The following is a 15,349-nucleotide window of genomic DNA, read 5'->3' as shown; positions in this document are numbered from 1 at the left end:
CAAAGTCAGTGACTCCACTTGGTGACAGCTTCTAGGACTAGTGCCTTTGGGCCCTGCTTGTTATTTTTTGATCAAACTCTAATAGTGATTAACCCTTTACTGAGGATAGGAAACAAGTGGAATTTTCTCGGCCCTTCTTCTCCCCTCCCCTTGCCATCCGTACTCTGATCATGGTCATCTGTGTGCTCTTGTCAAAGAAGTACCAGATCTGGGGCCCCACTTCTTCCCAGGCTTTGACCAACTTTCTAACGCGCTCCAGCTCTTCAAAAGTCGAGTTGGCCTAAAACCAGACAGAGATGGACAGAGACAAGAACGGAGGAAAAAAAAGTGAGTGAGAACCTTTGGTTATATCTTTCCTGCTCATGTCACCAACCCCCAATGTTTGTGACATGAGCAGGAAAGACATAACCAAAGGCTTTTCAAGGACATGTCTTAATTTTCTCAGTCTACTGATACTTTCCAGAACAATCTGTTATTTCCCAGCTTCCCAGACTGACAGAATCTAATTTCTTGCTATCTCAGAGGTACATGTAATATTGATGATGTTGATATTTCCAAACCTAACTAAAGCTAGATTTGGACTCCCTGTGAGCAATTGCTCTTCCTCCCTCTCTTTATTTCAGGTAGCCAGGATTCAGAAAACGTGAACTTTTCCATTAGGGATATAATTCAGGCACCTGGAAAGAAAAACTCATTGTAGTTTGGGCAAAGAGAGGAAGGCCCAGGCAGGGGTGCTGGCACAAAGCATTTTGGTGATGGGAGGCGGGCAGGACTCAGGAGTCTACGTAGCAAAAAACAAACAGAAGGCTCATTACCAGGAGAGCACAGTATATCTCTCTTCCACTTCCTCTCCCTCCCCCTCCCCTCTCCTCTCTCCCTCCCCCTCTCCCTCTCCCCCTTCCTTTCCCCCTCTCATTCTTCTGGGTGGTCCTAAGTAGAAGGGACAAGACTAGCTGGGTCCACCCTAGACGGCTTGGCTCAGTGGATAGAGCGTCAGCCTGCGGACTAAAGGGTCCCAGGTTTGATTCTGGCCAAGGGCACATGCCTGGGTTGCGGGCTCAATCTCTAGTGGGGTGCGTACAGGAGGCAGCTGATCAATGATTCTCTCTCATCACTGATGTTTCTATCTCTCTCTCCTTCTCCCTTCCTCTCTGAAACCAATAAAGAAATATATTAAAAAAACAGCTGGGTCCTTACGTTCTTCAGTATCCTGTGTGCTGCAGGGGAATCCGGAGTAAAGAGGATTTTTCCCATCAGCAGAGGCTTTGCTGCCCTCCAAGCTATTTTGGTTAGAGGGTTGGACTCCAGGCTCTGGATCAATGCATTACAAAAGGTCGCTGCCAGGAGAGAAGGGACAGATTTTATAGAAACTCCCGTTGCTCAGAGCTAAACACGGTCATTAGTGTGTGCAAATCACGTGTCTTATTCAACTCCATGCTGGAGGATTTGACAAATAACCTAAATTAATAGGCTGTGCCCCACCAATAACAAGCTCATCATTGGTAAGTAACAAAATGCCACAGTTCATCAGAGAAACAAAAGACGGGGCTTGCCCTGTGGTTTCTTCTTCTGCTTTAGGAGAAGGAGGCTGAGAAGGCTGCTTGTGATTAGTGCAAGGAACAGAGGCTGTTCTCAGATGAAAGGGACTGAGAGGCCACACAAGGCCTCGCTCTGGAATCTCAGCTTTAGTAGCAATGATTTTCCTTCAATTAGCTGCTCAACTTCTTGGTTTGTGTGGCTGTTTTCGGTCCCAGTGACTTGCGGTGTGTGCCTCGCTGCCTCTTTAATGTTTAACTAGAGGGTTACCTGGTTGCGTTTCTTACCTCCTCTCCCACCCACCCCCTACTATCCTTTACCCCATGTGAGCCAAAAATAATACTGAAAGGTGGGAGAGAGGGCTTGCCAGGGACTTGCCATTGGGAACATAATTCAGTGCTAGACACACAGATTTTCAGTGCATTGTGTTTATAAAAACATCCCACAGCCGTGTTTACTTGCCAGGGCCCTTCTGACCTGAGCTTGGCTTGCAGCTCTGGCTGCCTCCTCATTTATCTTTCTTCTCTTCCTCTAGAACGTAACCCTAGTTCAATCAGATCAGTGGGGAATGTCCTCTCTGTTCCCTTTCCAAGTGGGTCTCAGTTTTTTCCATGGCTCACATCCAGAACTCCTTATGCACACCACCCCCTTCCTATAAGGGGAAATGTTTTTTTCTGGGTGTGCAAGCTCTTTGCCTGAGGACCCTCCACAAGACCAAGGGAGGGTCAACCTGAGACTGGTTGCACCTGAAAGTGTCAAACCATCAGCTTAACTGACATCACAGCCTGGTTACACACAGGACTCAGAAAACATACTTGTTCTTTTGTCGTAAGAGTAGATAGGATCTTTCCTCTTGGCGTCAATCCCTAGGAAGGCCTTATAGTTATTGTCTTCATACCAGTTGAAGGAGAACACCCGAGAGCCTCCTCCCTCTGGGTAGCCACACAAGAGGTCAGACAGGACACCCGTCAGCTGTGTGAAGGTCTCTGGACCACCAGTCTGCATGAGGGGCCTGGTCACCCACAGCAAGTCTTGGACACTCGGCCGATGGACGAACTGGAGCAAGGCAAAGGCTTCGGGTTATTTGAAGGCAGCCAGAGTCACGACCTACTGTGCAATCAAGTTCCCAAGTATTGGGGAGACCTCCACATTTAAAAGAAAGCATCTATATTCTCAGCAATCTTAAACACTACTGCCGTCCACTCAGGGCCTAAGAAGAAACTAAGATAAGCCTTAAAGAACATCAAAGAGTGAATCTCAACACATAGTAATCTCACTTCTCTCTTCTAGCCCCCTTTACTTGAATTCCTTGAGAATGTGTCTTTGAGGAAGTGTAGAGAATACTTCTCTGGAAGCCAGTTCTTGGAGTCTGTTATTCCACCAAGATGGGGTTACTGGGGAAAAACTGATGGAGGGATGGCTCTGTCTAGAAAGGCAAGGGCAGAGCAAATCTCTTTGGCCAAAAAGTTTAGAATTTAGTTTCTTATAATTAGAAAACTGTTTTCTTATTAGCTTGATTTTATCAAATGTGAACTCTTTCATTTTCCTGAAATGTGTGGTTTGTGGTGTGTGTGTGTGTGTGTGTGTGTGTGTGTGTGTGTGTGTGTGTGTGTTAAGATTCAAGCAAATACAGAACAGGTAAAGTCTCCATGCTTGGAAAAACACTTGGTAAAAAGGTAACACAACGCTTTTTAATTCTGCACCCAACCAAGAAGAGACTGGTGGGTCTCTTCTCCATATGGGGACCTGTGGTGCTCTCTGGCCTCATCTTTTGAAGGTAGGTCTGCAATGCTCAGAACTAAGTCGAGGGCTCCCAGAGTTGCCAGGGTCTCAGCTCCCACAATGCCATCTGACTCTGCTTTAAGGGAAAATAAAAAATAAAAAAACAATGCTGCTTTTATTCCCCCATTATTACTCACTTTCAAAGGCACTTGGGAATTTAAAAAAACTATTAGGATTCAATCAGGTGAGACTGAAAACAGTCCCCCTTCTGCAATAAGTGATGTTTACCTGCCGTCCCCTCTCTTTGTCCACATGCCAACACTTGCCCTCTGAAACCACTGAGTGCCATGTCGAATCCGCACAGTGAGTCACGCCTATAATCACAGACTAGGCTTCAATAATGAAGTTGGAATCGCAAATTGCTTCAACAACAGTAAGCCTTATGACAGTCGTGTAAAAGGTTATTATTATGTTGCTCATTTAATCCAAGCACGCAAGAGATGAAGGGGCTGTTCCAGGGTCAAATGGTTTCGTATCAGTTAATATACCGTAAATGGGGCCATCTGCTTCAACCCTGTTCATCAATGCTGAGACTTGTTATCCAGACAGGCCAGAAACCTTCTGGAACTCCCACAGAGAATTAAGAGTGTTGATATGCTTTGGGAATTTTTTTTACATTCTCAATCAACTTCAACTTTATTATACTGATAGGAATTTTTTAAATGCTTATAAATAAAAGAATGTTAAACAGAGACTCCCAGTGCAGCAGGTGGCCATCAGTACAATGGGCCCTTCTCTGACTGTCTCTGCTCATACTCTGCCTCAGTTGAGCTTAGCTTTATGCAAACAGATTCCAACCATGCAGTTTTCCAGCTTGGCTAAGCCCTAGTCAGCTGAGAATAGTGGAGGAGGGAAAAAGTTCCAGGAAAATTATATTTCATTTTTTGCCTCCCTCATGATACTCATCATGTTGAAAGTAATTGCTTATTTCACATTGCTCTTCCCCGTTGGGCTGTCTGTTTCACAAGGGCAGTGACCATATCTGTTCATCATTATGCCCCCAGCACTTCTCACCTATTAAGTGGAAGATCAATTTCTATACGGGGAAAGGCTTGTGCAACCAGATGTTAATCAAAATGTGCACCATCTTTCACAATAACACACAAAAAGTCAATTATACTTTCACTGTGTTGAAGTGAGTCAATATATGTGAGGCACTTAGCCCTGCTAAGACTATAAATGTGTGCTACTACGTTTGCGGTATACATTTGTGTATATTTCAAGAACATAATAGAATAGTGGGCCACCTCAGTGCCAGAAACCCTTAGATGCCACTGTGAGTCCACCGATACTCTGTGCCAAGCCAGACAAGGTCGCCTGTCTTCCTAGATGTGAAATCAGAAGGACGGCTCCCTTCTTTTTGCCTCCAGCTCAGGAGCACAGGTAATTTAGGATAGAAACAGGTGCTTTAAAATTGCTAGAAGGAAAGATCAAATGTATTTCTCTATGAACAGGTTTGAGGTACAATTAAATTGTCTGACATAATAAGTGTGGTAAATTGGTGGAAAGATAAAGTTAAATTATAATTAACTGTCATCGGCCACTTACCTCTTGAATTCTTGGAGACATATCAGATAATATTCTTCCCCAAGATCTCAGATTGATACCTTGAGAACTGCTGTCTAGGAGTGTAGGAAGCTGTAATTGATGGGAAAAGTATTTTTTTTAAATATAGATGTGGTTATACATTCACACATGGGCGCTATCTGATCTCCTGTTTGCTTGGAAAACATTTCCTCCCTTCTTTCTGATCACAAGACCTCTTCTGCAAGATGGCTTTCAGAAACAAACTTCTTGTATCTAATTGAGAAAAGCAGAGGCTCTTACTCCTAGTCACCCTGTTGAGCTAGTCAATCACCAATACTTTCATGGTGACATGAAATCCACCCAGTGAGCCTGACTGCTGGCTTAGTGGCACCAAACAAGACTCCTGAAGGGAGGAAAACAAAGTGTAAGTAAGGGAAGGCTGCCTGCGTGGGCCCACCTGCCCCCCCTGGGCTTTGTATACAGCCCCAGGCTTCCTCCTCATTGTTCACGTCTTTGTTCCCTTTGTGTCCATTCAGGCAGGTTGTGTGGCTTCCTCTGTTCAACACCATTTTCTTATGTAAAAGTTTTGGCCAGTTACATCACCTTTCTCTCAAGCTGCAGCTGGAAAGAGAAAGAAGTTCGCTTGCAGACTGTCCGGTGAGAGCGGAGTCCTGGTGACTCCGGGCCCGTGCCACGACGCAGAGCTGCTCCTGCCTGTTCCACAGTGTGGGGAACGGGGACCTCCACTTGCCGGCTCTGAATCCCAGAGCCTTTCGCAAACACCCTGTTTTCCGGAAACCCAGCTCAAGTCCTAAATGAGTGACTTCATTCTTCAGAGTTTCAAACCTGCTTGAATCACTGATCTTCTGTTTTTCAGGAATGAATTCTAAGTTTGAAGACAGTGGTTTTCAAATGCAAGTGTGCATGTTGACTAGGCCTGGAGGGGATCTGCATTTTAACCAGCCCGACATGTCATTCTGATTCAAACCCTTGTGACCACAAGCCACAACCTCAGCTTCTTATTTGCCAATGCGGTTCCCCTAAGTGATGGGTGGGTGGATCCAGCCGCGGCAAAGCAGAGAAGCAGGTGGAGCTGGGCTTTGACCAGCTTTGCCTCTTGTTTCTAGCGGTACATCCTGTACCCCTTTCTCCCGCTACAGGTACAAGGGTGCACGCTATCACCCTGGAACTGAAGAACAGATGCAGGTCCATTCATGGGGCATTTGAGGCTTATTTTCTAACTTTCAAATGAAAGACTATGTTATTCACGACAGCCACACAGCGGGCAGGAGAGGAATTTTCCACACATAGGAGGAGCAAAGCCATCACTGAAACATACCCCGGAAAGTATCTTTTCTCTTTAACCTGAACACTGGGCTGGGCATTGGTCTTGCCAGGACTTACTTGAAATTCCTTGCAAATAGCTTCAGTGCATGCTGGGAAGGCACTTTAATTACTGCTTTCCCCATAGGAGGATGGGGCTGAGAAGAATAGGTAGGACGAGATGAAGCGAGCAGGTAAAAAGTGTTTTCCATTTGCAAGTTATCACCAAGGCCTGTCTATTCTTCTCCTAACCTCCGAAATTAAAGTCTATTTGTGTAAAAGCCGGCTGTCCCTGTGTGGGCTCAGATGACAGTCTTCTCTCTATGCTCCTTTGCTCACCTTGCCCAGTTCCGCTCTCCCAGGGCATCTTGCTTCTTTCCTTCCTTGCACTATTCACCGCTGGTAATTATTCTGCCATTTATTTGTCACCTGTCTCTCTTATTAGATGCTAAGCTCCACGTAGAAAAGAACCATGTCCTATACACAATTTGATAAATAAATGCTCTTATTATAGCAACAAGCAAACCAACTGTAATTGTGTATATGCCTGATACTCCATAAAATGCTATGCTTGCTCATTTAGGGCAGTGCATTAGTCAGGGTTCTCCTGAGAAACAGATAAAGTGCCCACTCACCCCATTCCACACATCCTCACGCTGCCCCTAGGAGCCAGCCCCCTCACTTCCCAGAAAGCCTTCTTTCTCTTACTACCATGCTCTCCTGCCTGCCTTCCCCATGGGTTAGGTGATCCTCCTAGCTGCTCCTAGAATTCTCAGTGCATTCATATCACTTTTATATTGGTTTGCAATTATTTTTAACGTATCTGTCCACTACACTGTAAACTCGTTAAGCACAGAACAGGCTTTATTTTGTTTTTATACCCTCAAAAGATGCTATGTAGCAGGTGCTCAATAAATATGTATTATATTAATTAATGAGTAAGTTAACTATAATCAAATAGAAAAGAGTCTAGTGAGGTTTTAGGCTGCATGTCTCTGCAGGTATGATGGTGACTTACAGGAAGGGAGTGAGGTCAATTCCACTTGGGGACAGGGAAGGTGACACTTGAGTTGATGTTTGGAAGATCAGTTGACAATAGTGACAAGGGGGGCAGTGTTTGTACATGGAAGGGGAGGGACAGGAATTCTTGCTGGAGGGAGGAACGTGAGGAGAGTCAGCGAGAGAGAGTGACTGGAGAGATGATCAGATAAGAAAGAACAGGACCAGGAATGTGTGGAGAGGGAACCAGAGGAACAACAGCTTGAGATCCATTTTTATGTCCTATTAACACTCTTTTTCAATCTTGTTACTAATTTAATAATATTTATTAATCAAATATTTACTGAGCTGAGTGCCGGGTACTATATCTGCAATTTCTTTCCTACTCTTTCCAGTGGGTCCGATAAAAAATGGGAGTCTTATACTCATACCTTTGTTTTAGACACCACTTACATCTCAGACCAGTGCCTGTGCTCCCCCTGCCCCTCCCCGGCAGCCCTCCATATAAACCTGCTCACCAATTGTCTGAATGATGTTGCCATAAATTATAAAATGACTTTCCCAGGACTCTCCTTTTCTTTTGGTTCCCCCATTATCTATTAAAATTCTCATGGATTTTTTTCTGCCAGAAGAACCGGAAGAGAATGCAAGTTTGTTTAAATGGAAATGTGAAAACATCTCTAGAAAAAAGGTCATATACTGAATGACAAGTATCACATACACACACACCACTGCTTCCTATGCCAAACAAGTTCTCTTAATTTCCAAAATAACAAGTAACACTTCCATGTCACCATGGGGCTCAGCACTGCCAACACAAGTTCACGGTCTGGTTAGACCTCCTAAGGAGACTGGAGATATAAATAGGTTTGGAAAGGTTATGTCTCTATCATCTTCCATCAGCTTTGGTTGGTCTGAGGGAACCTTGGGCCTTGATCATCATATCCCTAAGAAATGGATACAAGGCCTTAGCCAGAAGCCAAGAAGATTCTGGTTATTTGAGATTCTGGTTTGGGTTCTTAAAGGACAAGAAACATGCCTGTTCTTTGGGACTGTGTAATGTTTTTTTTCTGAAGGCAGAATAAAGTATATTAGCTACTAAAAATAATCTTGTTGGAGCAGTATTTGCTGATGCTTTGGACCCAGTGAGTTAAACAGATGCCATGTTGCCAGCACACAGAAGGAACATTTTATGATTTGAAATTTTTGTTTTATTCTCTCTGATTCAAAGAAGACCACCTGGAAAACAGTATTGATTTCTAAGTTGAGGATCTGCTTAACACAAGGGTAAATAGGTAGCCATAGGTTAAAAGTGTCTTTACTGGTACAGGGATGACATGGCCTGTGGGAGCCGGTGGAAGGCTCTGAAGTGAAGGAGGAGCTGGCTTAAAAGCACCCAGGCAGAGGTGAAGGGCAGATGAGGCAGTGGACAGACAGTGTGGCCCCCTGGGCTGCTGCTACAGGAAATCCAGATTTATCCGGGAGGGAAGTTGTTGCTAGGCAACTAGGAGAATGTGGATTTAAAGCATGTTTGTTGCAACCTGTCAGTTGTTAAGCATCAGATGAAAAGAGAGGAAGCTGGCTTCAGTGGTGAGGGGGCAACCAGAGGGGACACCCTGAGTACCAGGAAATGCGTCATGAGTGGAGAATTCAGACTAAATCACTCAGAGATGGGGGCGGGGGGAATGCCAAACTGTCTGTAAAGGGAGAAGTCACAGAGACATGCTGTCTCCCAGGACTGGAGAGGACAACGTGTCTGAAGAGAGGGTGGGCTCTGGGGTATGTGAACAGACAAGTTATGGGACTCTCTGGCTCAACAGAAACTCAGCCTTTTTCTCTCCATTGTGACTTCAGTCCTGGTATTTGTGGTTGATGAAAGCAAAACTGAGTTTGGAATCTCCGGGCAGTCAAAAGGTCACTCCGTGAGAGAGATTTCTTGCCAGTCGGAGGGCCTGAGGAAGGAGAACGTTGCATCTCAATGTTTGAGGAGGACATTTCTGGGAGTGGGACAATGATGGGGGGACAGTGGGGCCTTGCAAAGTGGCTGTATTCTTGCTTTGGTAAGAGCAAAATGCTTTTTTGTTTCAAGTCGTTTGTCCATTTCTTCTCTAATGTGAATGTCACTACCATTCCATGAAATATGTAACATAGGCCTTGTTACCTCGATCTCACAAATGGGGAGGCTGAGATTCATTTAAGTGACAGCAAATTAGGGGCCAACCCAGAGCCAGGACCCAGTCTCCTGGCCACCAGGAGCTCTCTGTGTGCTCCAGTGGGCTGCCCACTTTCTGGGCCTCTCATCACTGTGCCCCATGCTCGGGGAGAAGCTGATCACTCATAAATTACGGAAGAATCTGTGGTTATATTGAAACCCTTTAGAAAAGGATGTCTATTAATGGTAGGCAGGAAAGAAATTTTAATACCAAAACTCTTAAGCTGGTGTCTGGCTTCAGAGGTCCCATGAGCCCCCAACCCCTGTGTCTGTTCTGTATTTCTCTAGGGAAAAGGTTTAGAGCTATTGCCAGATTTTCAAAGATAGTCCTAATCTATGAAGAAGGTTAGGAACTGCTGTTCTGTAGAGATAAGGAATATGAGGCCAAAATCCTTCTTCAAACCAGTTTACCCTGGAGAGAACCTGATGCCTAATACATCCATGCTCAATCTATGTCTACTGAATAAAGGCCGGGACCCAGGACCCGTTATCTAAAGGCATAGGGCCTGCTTGTGTCCTGAATGACTTCAGTTTTGACCTCTTAGTATTTTTTCCTTTTTAAATTCATAAAAACAACATCTGATCAGTCATTACAATAAGCCCCGACCTACTGTATGCCTAGAGCCCAAAAGAAATCAAGTCAGCCAATGACAATCAGGCTTGTAGGCCTAATGCACATTTAATGTACGTTGATGTTCCTCTCTCCTATTGCCTCTTTATTTCTTCTTTATTGAAATCTGTTGAGCCAGGGGATATTTTTATTATAACAGACACAGTTTTGTAGATGTAGACAGAAACAAATCCTAACACTGTCAATCACATATACTTGCGGTGGCTTAATAATTTTCAAAAAACCTACTTTCTGATTTTGCTTTGTTTTTGCCTAACAGCCCTGCTGCTCACCCCTCACACCATGCTGCTGGCACTGGGCATCTCTTCTCTCTCTTCTTCCCTCCCCAAACCCTCACCAGAAGTGGGAGAAAGTTGACAGTCCAAAGATTCAGAAATCGGAAGGGAGAGGAAATCATGAAGTTAAGTCACTGTAAAATCCTGGAGGTGTGGGGCTTTTCCAGAGAATTTCAATGTAGAAATATCATGCGACAATGGAAAGGCATAGTTAAAATTTAGCAAACCGCAATGAATGATCACAGAGAGCAGAAACCATGGCCAGCTCACACCGGGCAGCAGGCAATCCACCCACACTTCTTCCCCACGATTCAGGAATTTAGGGAGCCGAGCCAGGAACAAAGCAGGACATTGAAAGGAGCAGGGGGCCTGGACCCCCAAGACTGGGTCCTTTCTTTCCCCGAACGCAATGTTCAGCCACCCCATAGTCAAAGAGACACAGGTAAAATGAAGTCAGAAAAATAAAATACCGTGACAGAGTAATAGTTGAGGGGCAGGAAAGAAAGCTGAATCATGCCACACTGGAAGCGACTGCGGAGGGGAAAGCCATGGGCCAAAATGCTGGGGAGGCCAGATTTCCTCTATCAACATCCATGAAAGGGGGAAGGGAGGGAAACCATTTCCCAGCAGTGTGGCAGGTCTTGGCACCCGCCTCGGTTCCCCTGCCGGACTCCCACAAATAAACATCAGAGCAGAAGGGACAGATTTGCTTCTCAGCAAGATTTCAAAGCTGTGCACCAGAGTCGGAGAGAAAACAGGAAGGATCTAGATCTAGAGGGAGGAGAAGGAGGAGGAGGGGCATGCTTACCTCGGGCCAAATCAGATGGGAAACGTCCCAACCCCTCACCCGAAACTGACACATCATTTTTTATGAGGTGTGAAGCCTTTCAGGTACCGTGGGCCCAGGTCTGAGCTGCTGGGTTTCAAGCTGGGGGCGGTGAGGCCGAAAGACCACACGTGAAGACAAGCTCTTTCAAGCTCTCAATTGAGGTGAAACCAAGAGGGGATAAATCTCCCGGAGAAAAGCCTTCCACCTGGCTGCTTGCTTGCTTCCCAGCCCACCTGTCTCTGGGCGTCCAATGTGTGCACGTGCTCGAGCGTGTGCTTGCGCTCAAGTGTGCATAAGTGTCTGTATGGGGATGGGCGGGGTGGAGTAAGGCCATGGTCCTGCACTCGGATTATTTGAAGATGACAACACTCACTTCTGACTCCAAGGGGCCGAGGAAAAACACAGCTGGCCCAGTTGGTGCAAAGCCCCTCTCCAGTTCGCTCAGCTCCCCCAGGTTTCAGGGGCTGGAGGTTGCACTTCCCCCCCAGTCCCCCATATCCCCCCCCCCTCCCCACACACACACACCCAGCTCCTTACACAGTAGGGGCAGGTGCTGTCACAGTGGTTTACTGGGATTGTCCCTCTTTCTTTGTTAATAAGCACTGACTTGGCATTTAATAAAACCTTATTTATACACTGGCTCCGTGCATATGAGAAACAGCCCAGGAGGACAGGGGCTCGGCCTGCCCCACGCTGGAGCTCAGCGTGGCTGCCCGCCAACCAGCTGCAATAACAGCCTCTTCCCAGCCTCAGAGCTGCGCCTCTCAGAGGGTCTGCCTGAGCTTCTCTGTGCCCCCTCAGGCTTGTTTCTCTAAAAACACTGTTAGAGTGGGTACAGGAGCAATAAAAGCAAAATCCTATCTTCATGCCTGTAATTTCTTTTAGGTTTTTTTTTATTAGTAATATTTGTTTAATTTAGCCACTCTGTCCAGTTGTTAAATGGAAAAGCACATTTGAAGGGCACCAGACAGGGTGTTTGTCCTTTTTGCTTGGGACCCACATATCCTGTCTTGGTCTTGTCTTTCCCCAAAGAGCTGAGCAGGAGCAGGAGCAGAAGATGGCGGGCGGGGGAGTCCTTCAGGCCCATCTCCCATTAGGTTGTCTCTGGGCCACTCAACTGGCTTTGTAAAGATAACAGTTGGGCCTTGGAGGGAAGGTAGGGGAGGGTGGGGGTAAGGGGGAGAGATCAACAAAAGGACTTATATGCAAGCATATAGGCCTAACCAATGGACACGGACAATGGGGAGGGGGGTGGGGGTGGGGTGTGAGGGCATGAGCGGGGGGTAGGGGATAACATGGGGATAAGGACACATATGTAATATCTTAATAAATTATATATATATATATATATATATAAAGATAACAGCAGAGAGGATGTGTCGCCACAGCACCCTGTTCTATGGGTGATCAAATGGAAGTGCTTGAAAGCCTTAGAGCATCTGGGATACTATCAGTATTATGCTTGCTCTACAGCAGGGGTGGGGAACCTTTCTGCCAAGGGCATTTGGATATTTATAACATCATTCACGGGCCATACAAAACTATCAGCTTAAAAATTAGCCTGCTCTATTCGGTCAAACATTTCATTAACTCACGCCTAATGCCTGGGCAGGGACAGACCAAATGATTTCTTGGGCCTGACACGGGCCACCCCTGCCCTACAGAAATTGAGACTAAGTCAAACTCCTGTGTTTTAGGTCAGTAATTCTCAACCCTGGTTGGACTTTGGAATGATCTGGGGAATTTTGAAAAATACTGAAGTTTCAACTGAATCAGAATCTCAGGGGGTGGGGGCTGGGCAATCATAGTTTTTAAAAGCTCCTCAGGTGATTCAATGTGCAGCCTGGCTGGGCACCACCGCTGCAGGCATGTCTGAGCTGTGCTTCTGTGGCCTGGCCTGTTTGCAGGTCTTGAGGCTGACAGAGAGTTCGTGAGGGCGGGAGGGACACACGTGGAGCCTTGGCCTCAGCACATGCCTGGCGCCTGCAGGTGCCCAGTTCCGGTTTGGGTGCCTGGGCCACGCATACGCAGGTGGTGAGCAAGCGTGCAGGACCCCGCTCAGGCCAGTGAGGGTGATCGGCCAAAGTTCTCCTCCGGTTTCGGAACTCTAGCACTTGCCAAAGCAGCGTGTAACGACAGAAAGACTTTCTGGTTTTTCTTATCTGATAAAAAATATTTTGACCCCCTGGCAGTGGGCAAGGAGGCACCTGATTGGTGGTGTTGCTCTTATATCAATCAGGGCAAAGCAGATGTACAGTCCTTAGTTCATCCTAGCTTGATGCCTGTGTCGGTGGCCAGAGCTGTTTCATGCCTGAGGCACATAAAAAAAATATTGTGAAGCAGTGGCCTGAGTTTGGGTCCAGTCCTAATGAAGTTTGCCCAGGTTCCCCTTTACCCTGCTACCTCTAGAACTGCCCCCCAAGAACTGCTGGTCGTGCCCCAAAGGCATGTTTACCTAGATCAGCAGCCAACGTCCTTCAGAAAGAGACATGAGGGCCTGGCCCTTTCCTGGTGACCAGAGGATTGCACGGTCCTCGGTGCCAGGGAGCCTCAGTCGCTCTGCAAACACAGGTGCTGTCTCCTGGCTGTGCTAGTGTTCGCTGTCCAGAATAAGGGATTGTTATTGCCTGACTCTTCTGTCTGATTCTGCAAACAGACTGTGAACAGAGAAGTTTCAAGCACATGGCTTTTTATTCTCCCTGCAGCGCGGGGAAGGCCTTTTGGCCGCCCAGGTTCTCAGTGGAGGGAGCCCACCTGGAGGAGCCGGGAAGGTTGTAATATTCTAAGAGAGTCACACTTTGAAAGGGATGAAGTGTGAACTCTGCCAGAAACTGTGTGGTCCTGTTTTATTTTATTTTGTTTTTAAAAGCCTTCATCTTGCTTTTTAAGAAACTCTGAGAGTGGGTTTTCTGGGACTTGAGAGAGCAACCATAAAAAGGCAAAAAACATTAATTTCTCTATCAAGCTCTCAGTGACTGACACTCCTCACAATACAGTTCCAGAAATTAAAATGTAGGCGCGTACACACACACACACACACACACACACACACCACATTTCAGTGCTAGAAACATTACATATGTTCCTTTCTCTGAAGGATTCTAATTTTAAGTGTTTCTTAAAGGGTGGCCTACAGTGAGCTCTTAAAGTAATAGGGCAGATTCTGAGCCCAGCCCAGATCTCCTGAACCAGTCTCTGGGGGTGGAAATTTGGAACTTGCATCTTTTACCAGCTTCCCTGATGATCGGCATACACTCTGAAGGGTGAGAACTGCTGCTTCATGCCGCCTTTATATAACTCCCTCTCATCTTACCCTTCTGGCAAAAGAGGAGATATTATCAGTTCCCAAGAAGTGTGTCTGGGTGCAGTTCCGGAACACGGGGTTAGCCAGGTCAAGGCTTTCTAAGCTTTTGAGACTATGCAATTTTCTCTGTCATTTTCTTTTTTCCCAGAAACAGCAATGTTTGGGGACAAGGGCGACTCACAGCAGGGAGCGTGAAGCTCTCATTTATCGAAATGTATTAAGTGCTCTGCATGTATTTTTTCATTTATATTTCCTTGTACTTTATGAAGTATTATATCTACTTTATAGATGAGTGATGCGGGCAGGGAAAGTTAACTATCTTGCCTATGACCACCTCGCTAGAAAATGGTAGGGCAGGGAGTCCAAACAAGCCCCCTTCTCCTTTCCAGGCTGCGAAAGGTGCTGGGGTCCGCTTTAGGGGCAGACTCAGACCTGCCACAACCACGTACCCAGTGGTGACTCCCAGGAGCCTGGGCCTCTGGAGCCTTCTTTAAGGATTGTCTTGAATACCAGGCTCGTGCCCTCCCTGTCAGTGCACGGTCCCCAGTGGCCTGCCACCGGGCTCTGCTGCCCCAGGAATTACCTCCCCAGAGCAAGAAGCTAAATGCCTCCCTTACCACACGGAAGAGTTTGAAGAAGTCCACGTTGGCGTACAGCGTGTCTTCCATCCACTGCAGGGTGCCCTGGGAGAGGGCGCACATGGCCTCACGCACTGTCTGCGCCCCGCGGCGCTGGCTGAAGATTACGAAGCGCTCCAGGAGGGCCTCACTGCAGGCGATGTCCTTCAGCGCCAGGCCGGGGACTCCGTGAGCAAACTGCAGGGAGGAGAAGCAACCCTGAGGACTGCCTGTGGCAGGAGAGCACCAACCCCAGGAGATGTCCATGCCCTCTCCCACAGAACCTGCGACTACATTACGTTGCATGGCAAGGG

At 46.6% G+C, this 15,349-nt stretch overlaps 1 protein-coding gene across 1 annotated transcript in view; it reads right to left on the bottom strand.

Moving 5' to 3' along the window:
- ABCA4 (ATP binding cassette subfamily A member 4) overlaps window positions 1–15,349 on the bottom strand; it is a gene marked incomplete at its 5' end in the record, with an annotated part of 124,496 nt that overhangs the window by 85,860 nt on the left and 23,287 nt on the right. The window contains 5 exons of the mRNA XM_081087564.1: window positions 164–280; window positions 1,198–1,337; window positions 2,352–2,592; window positions 4,867–4,956; window positions 15,036–15,233. Coding sequence (XP_080943690.1) covers window positions 164–280; window positions 1,198–1,337; window positions 2,352–2,592; window positions 4,867–4,956; window positions 15,036–15,233 — 786 coding nt within the window. The remainder of the gene's footprint in view (window positions 1–163; window positions 281–1,197; window positions 1,338–2,351; window positions 2,593–4,866; window positions 4,957–15,035; window positions 15,234–15,349) is intronic.

The sequence above is a fragment of the Myotis nattereri genome, assembly GCF_964212035.1.
Source record: "Myotis nattereri genome assembly, chromosome: 3".
In the NCBI taxonomy this organism is placed as follows: domain Eukaryota; kingdom Metazoa; phylum Chordata; class Mammalia; order Chiroptera; family Vespertilionidae; genus Myotis; species Myotis nattereri.
This window is presented reverse-complemented; position numbering and strand designations above follow the sequence as displayed.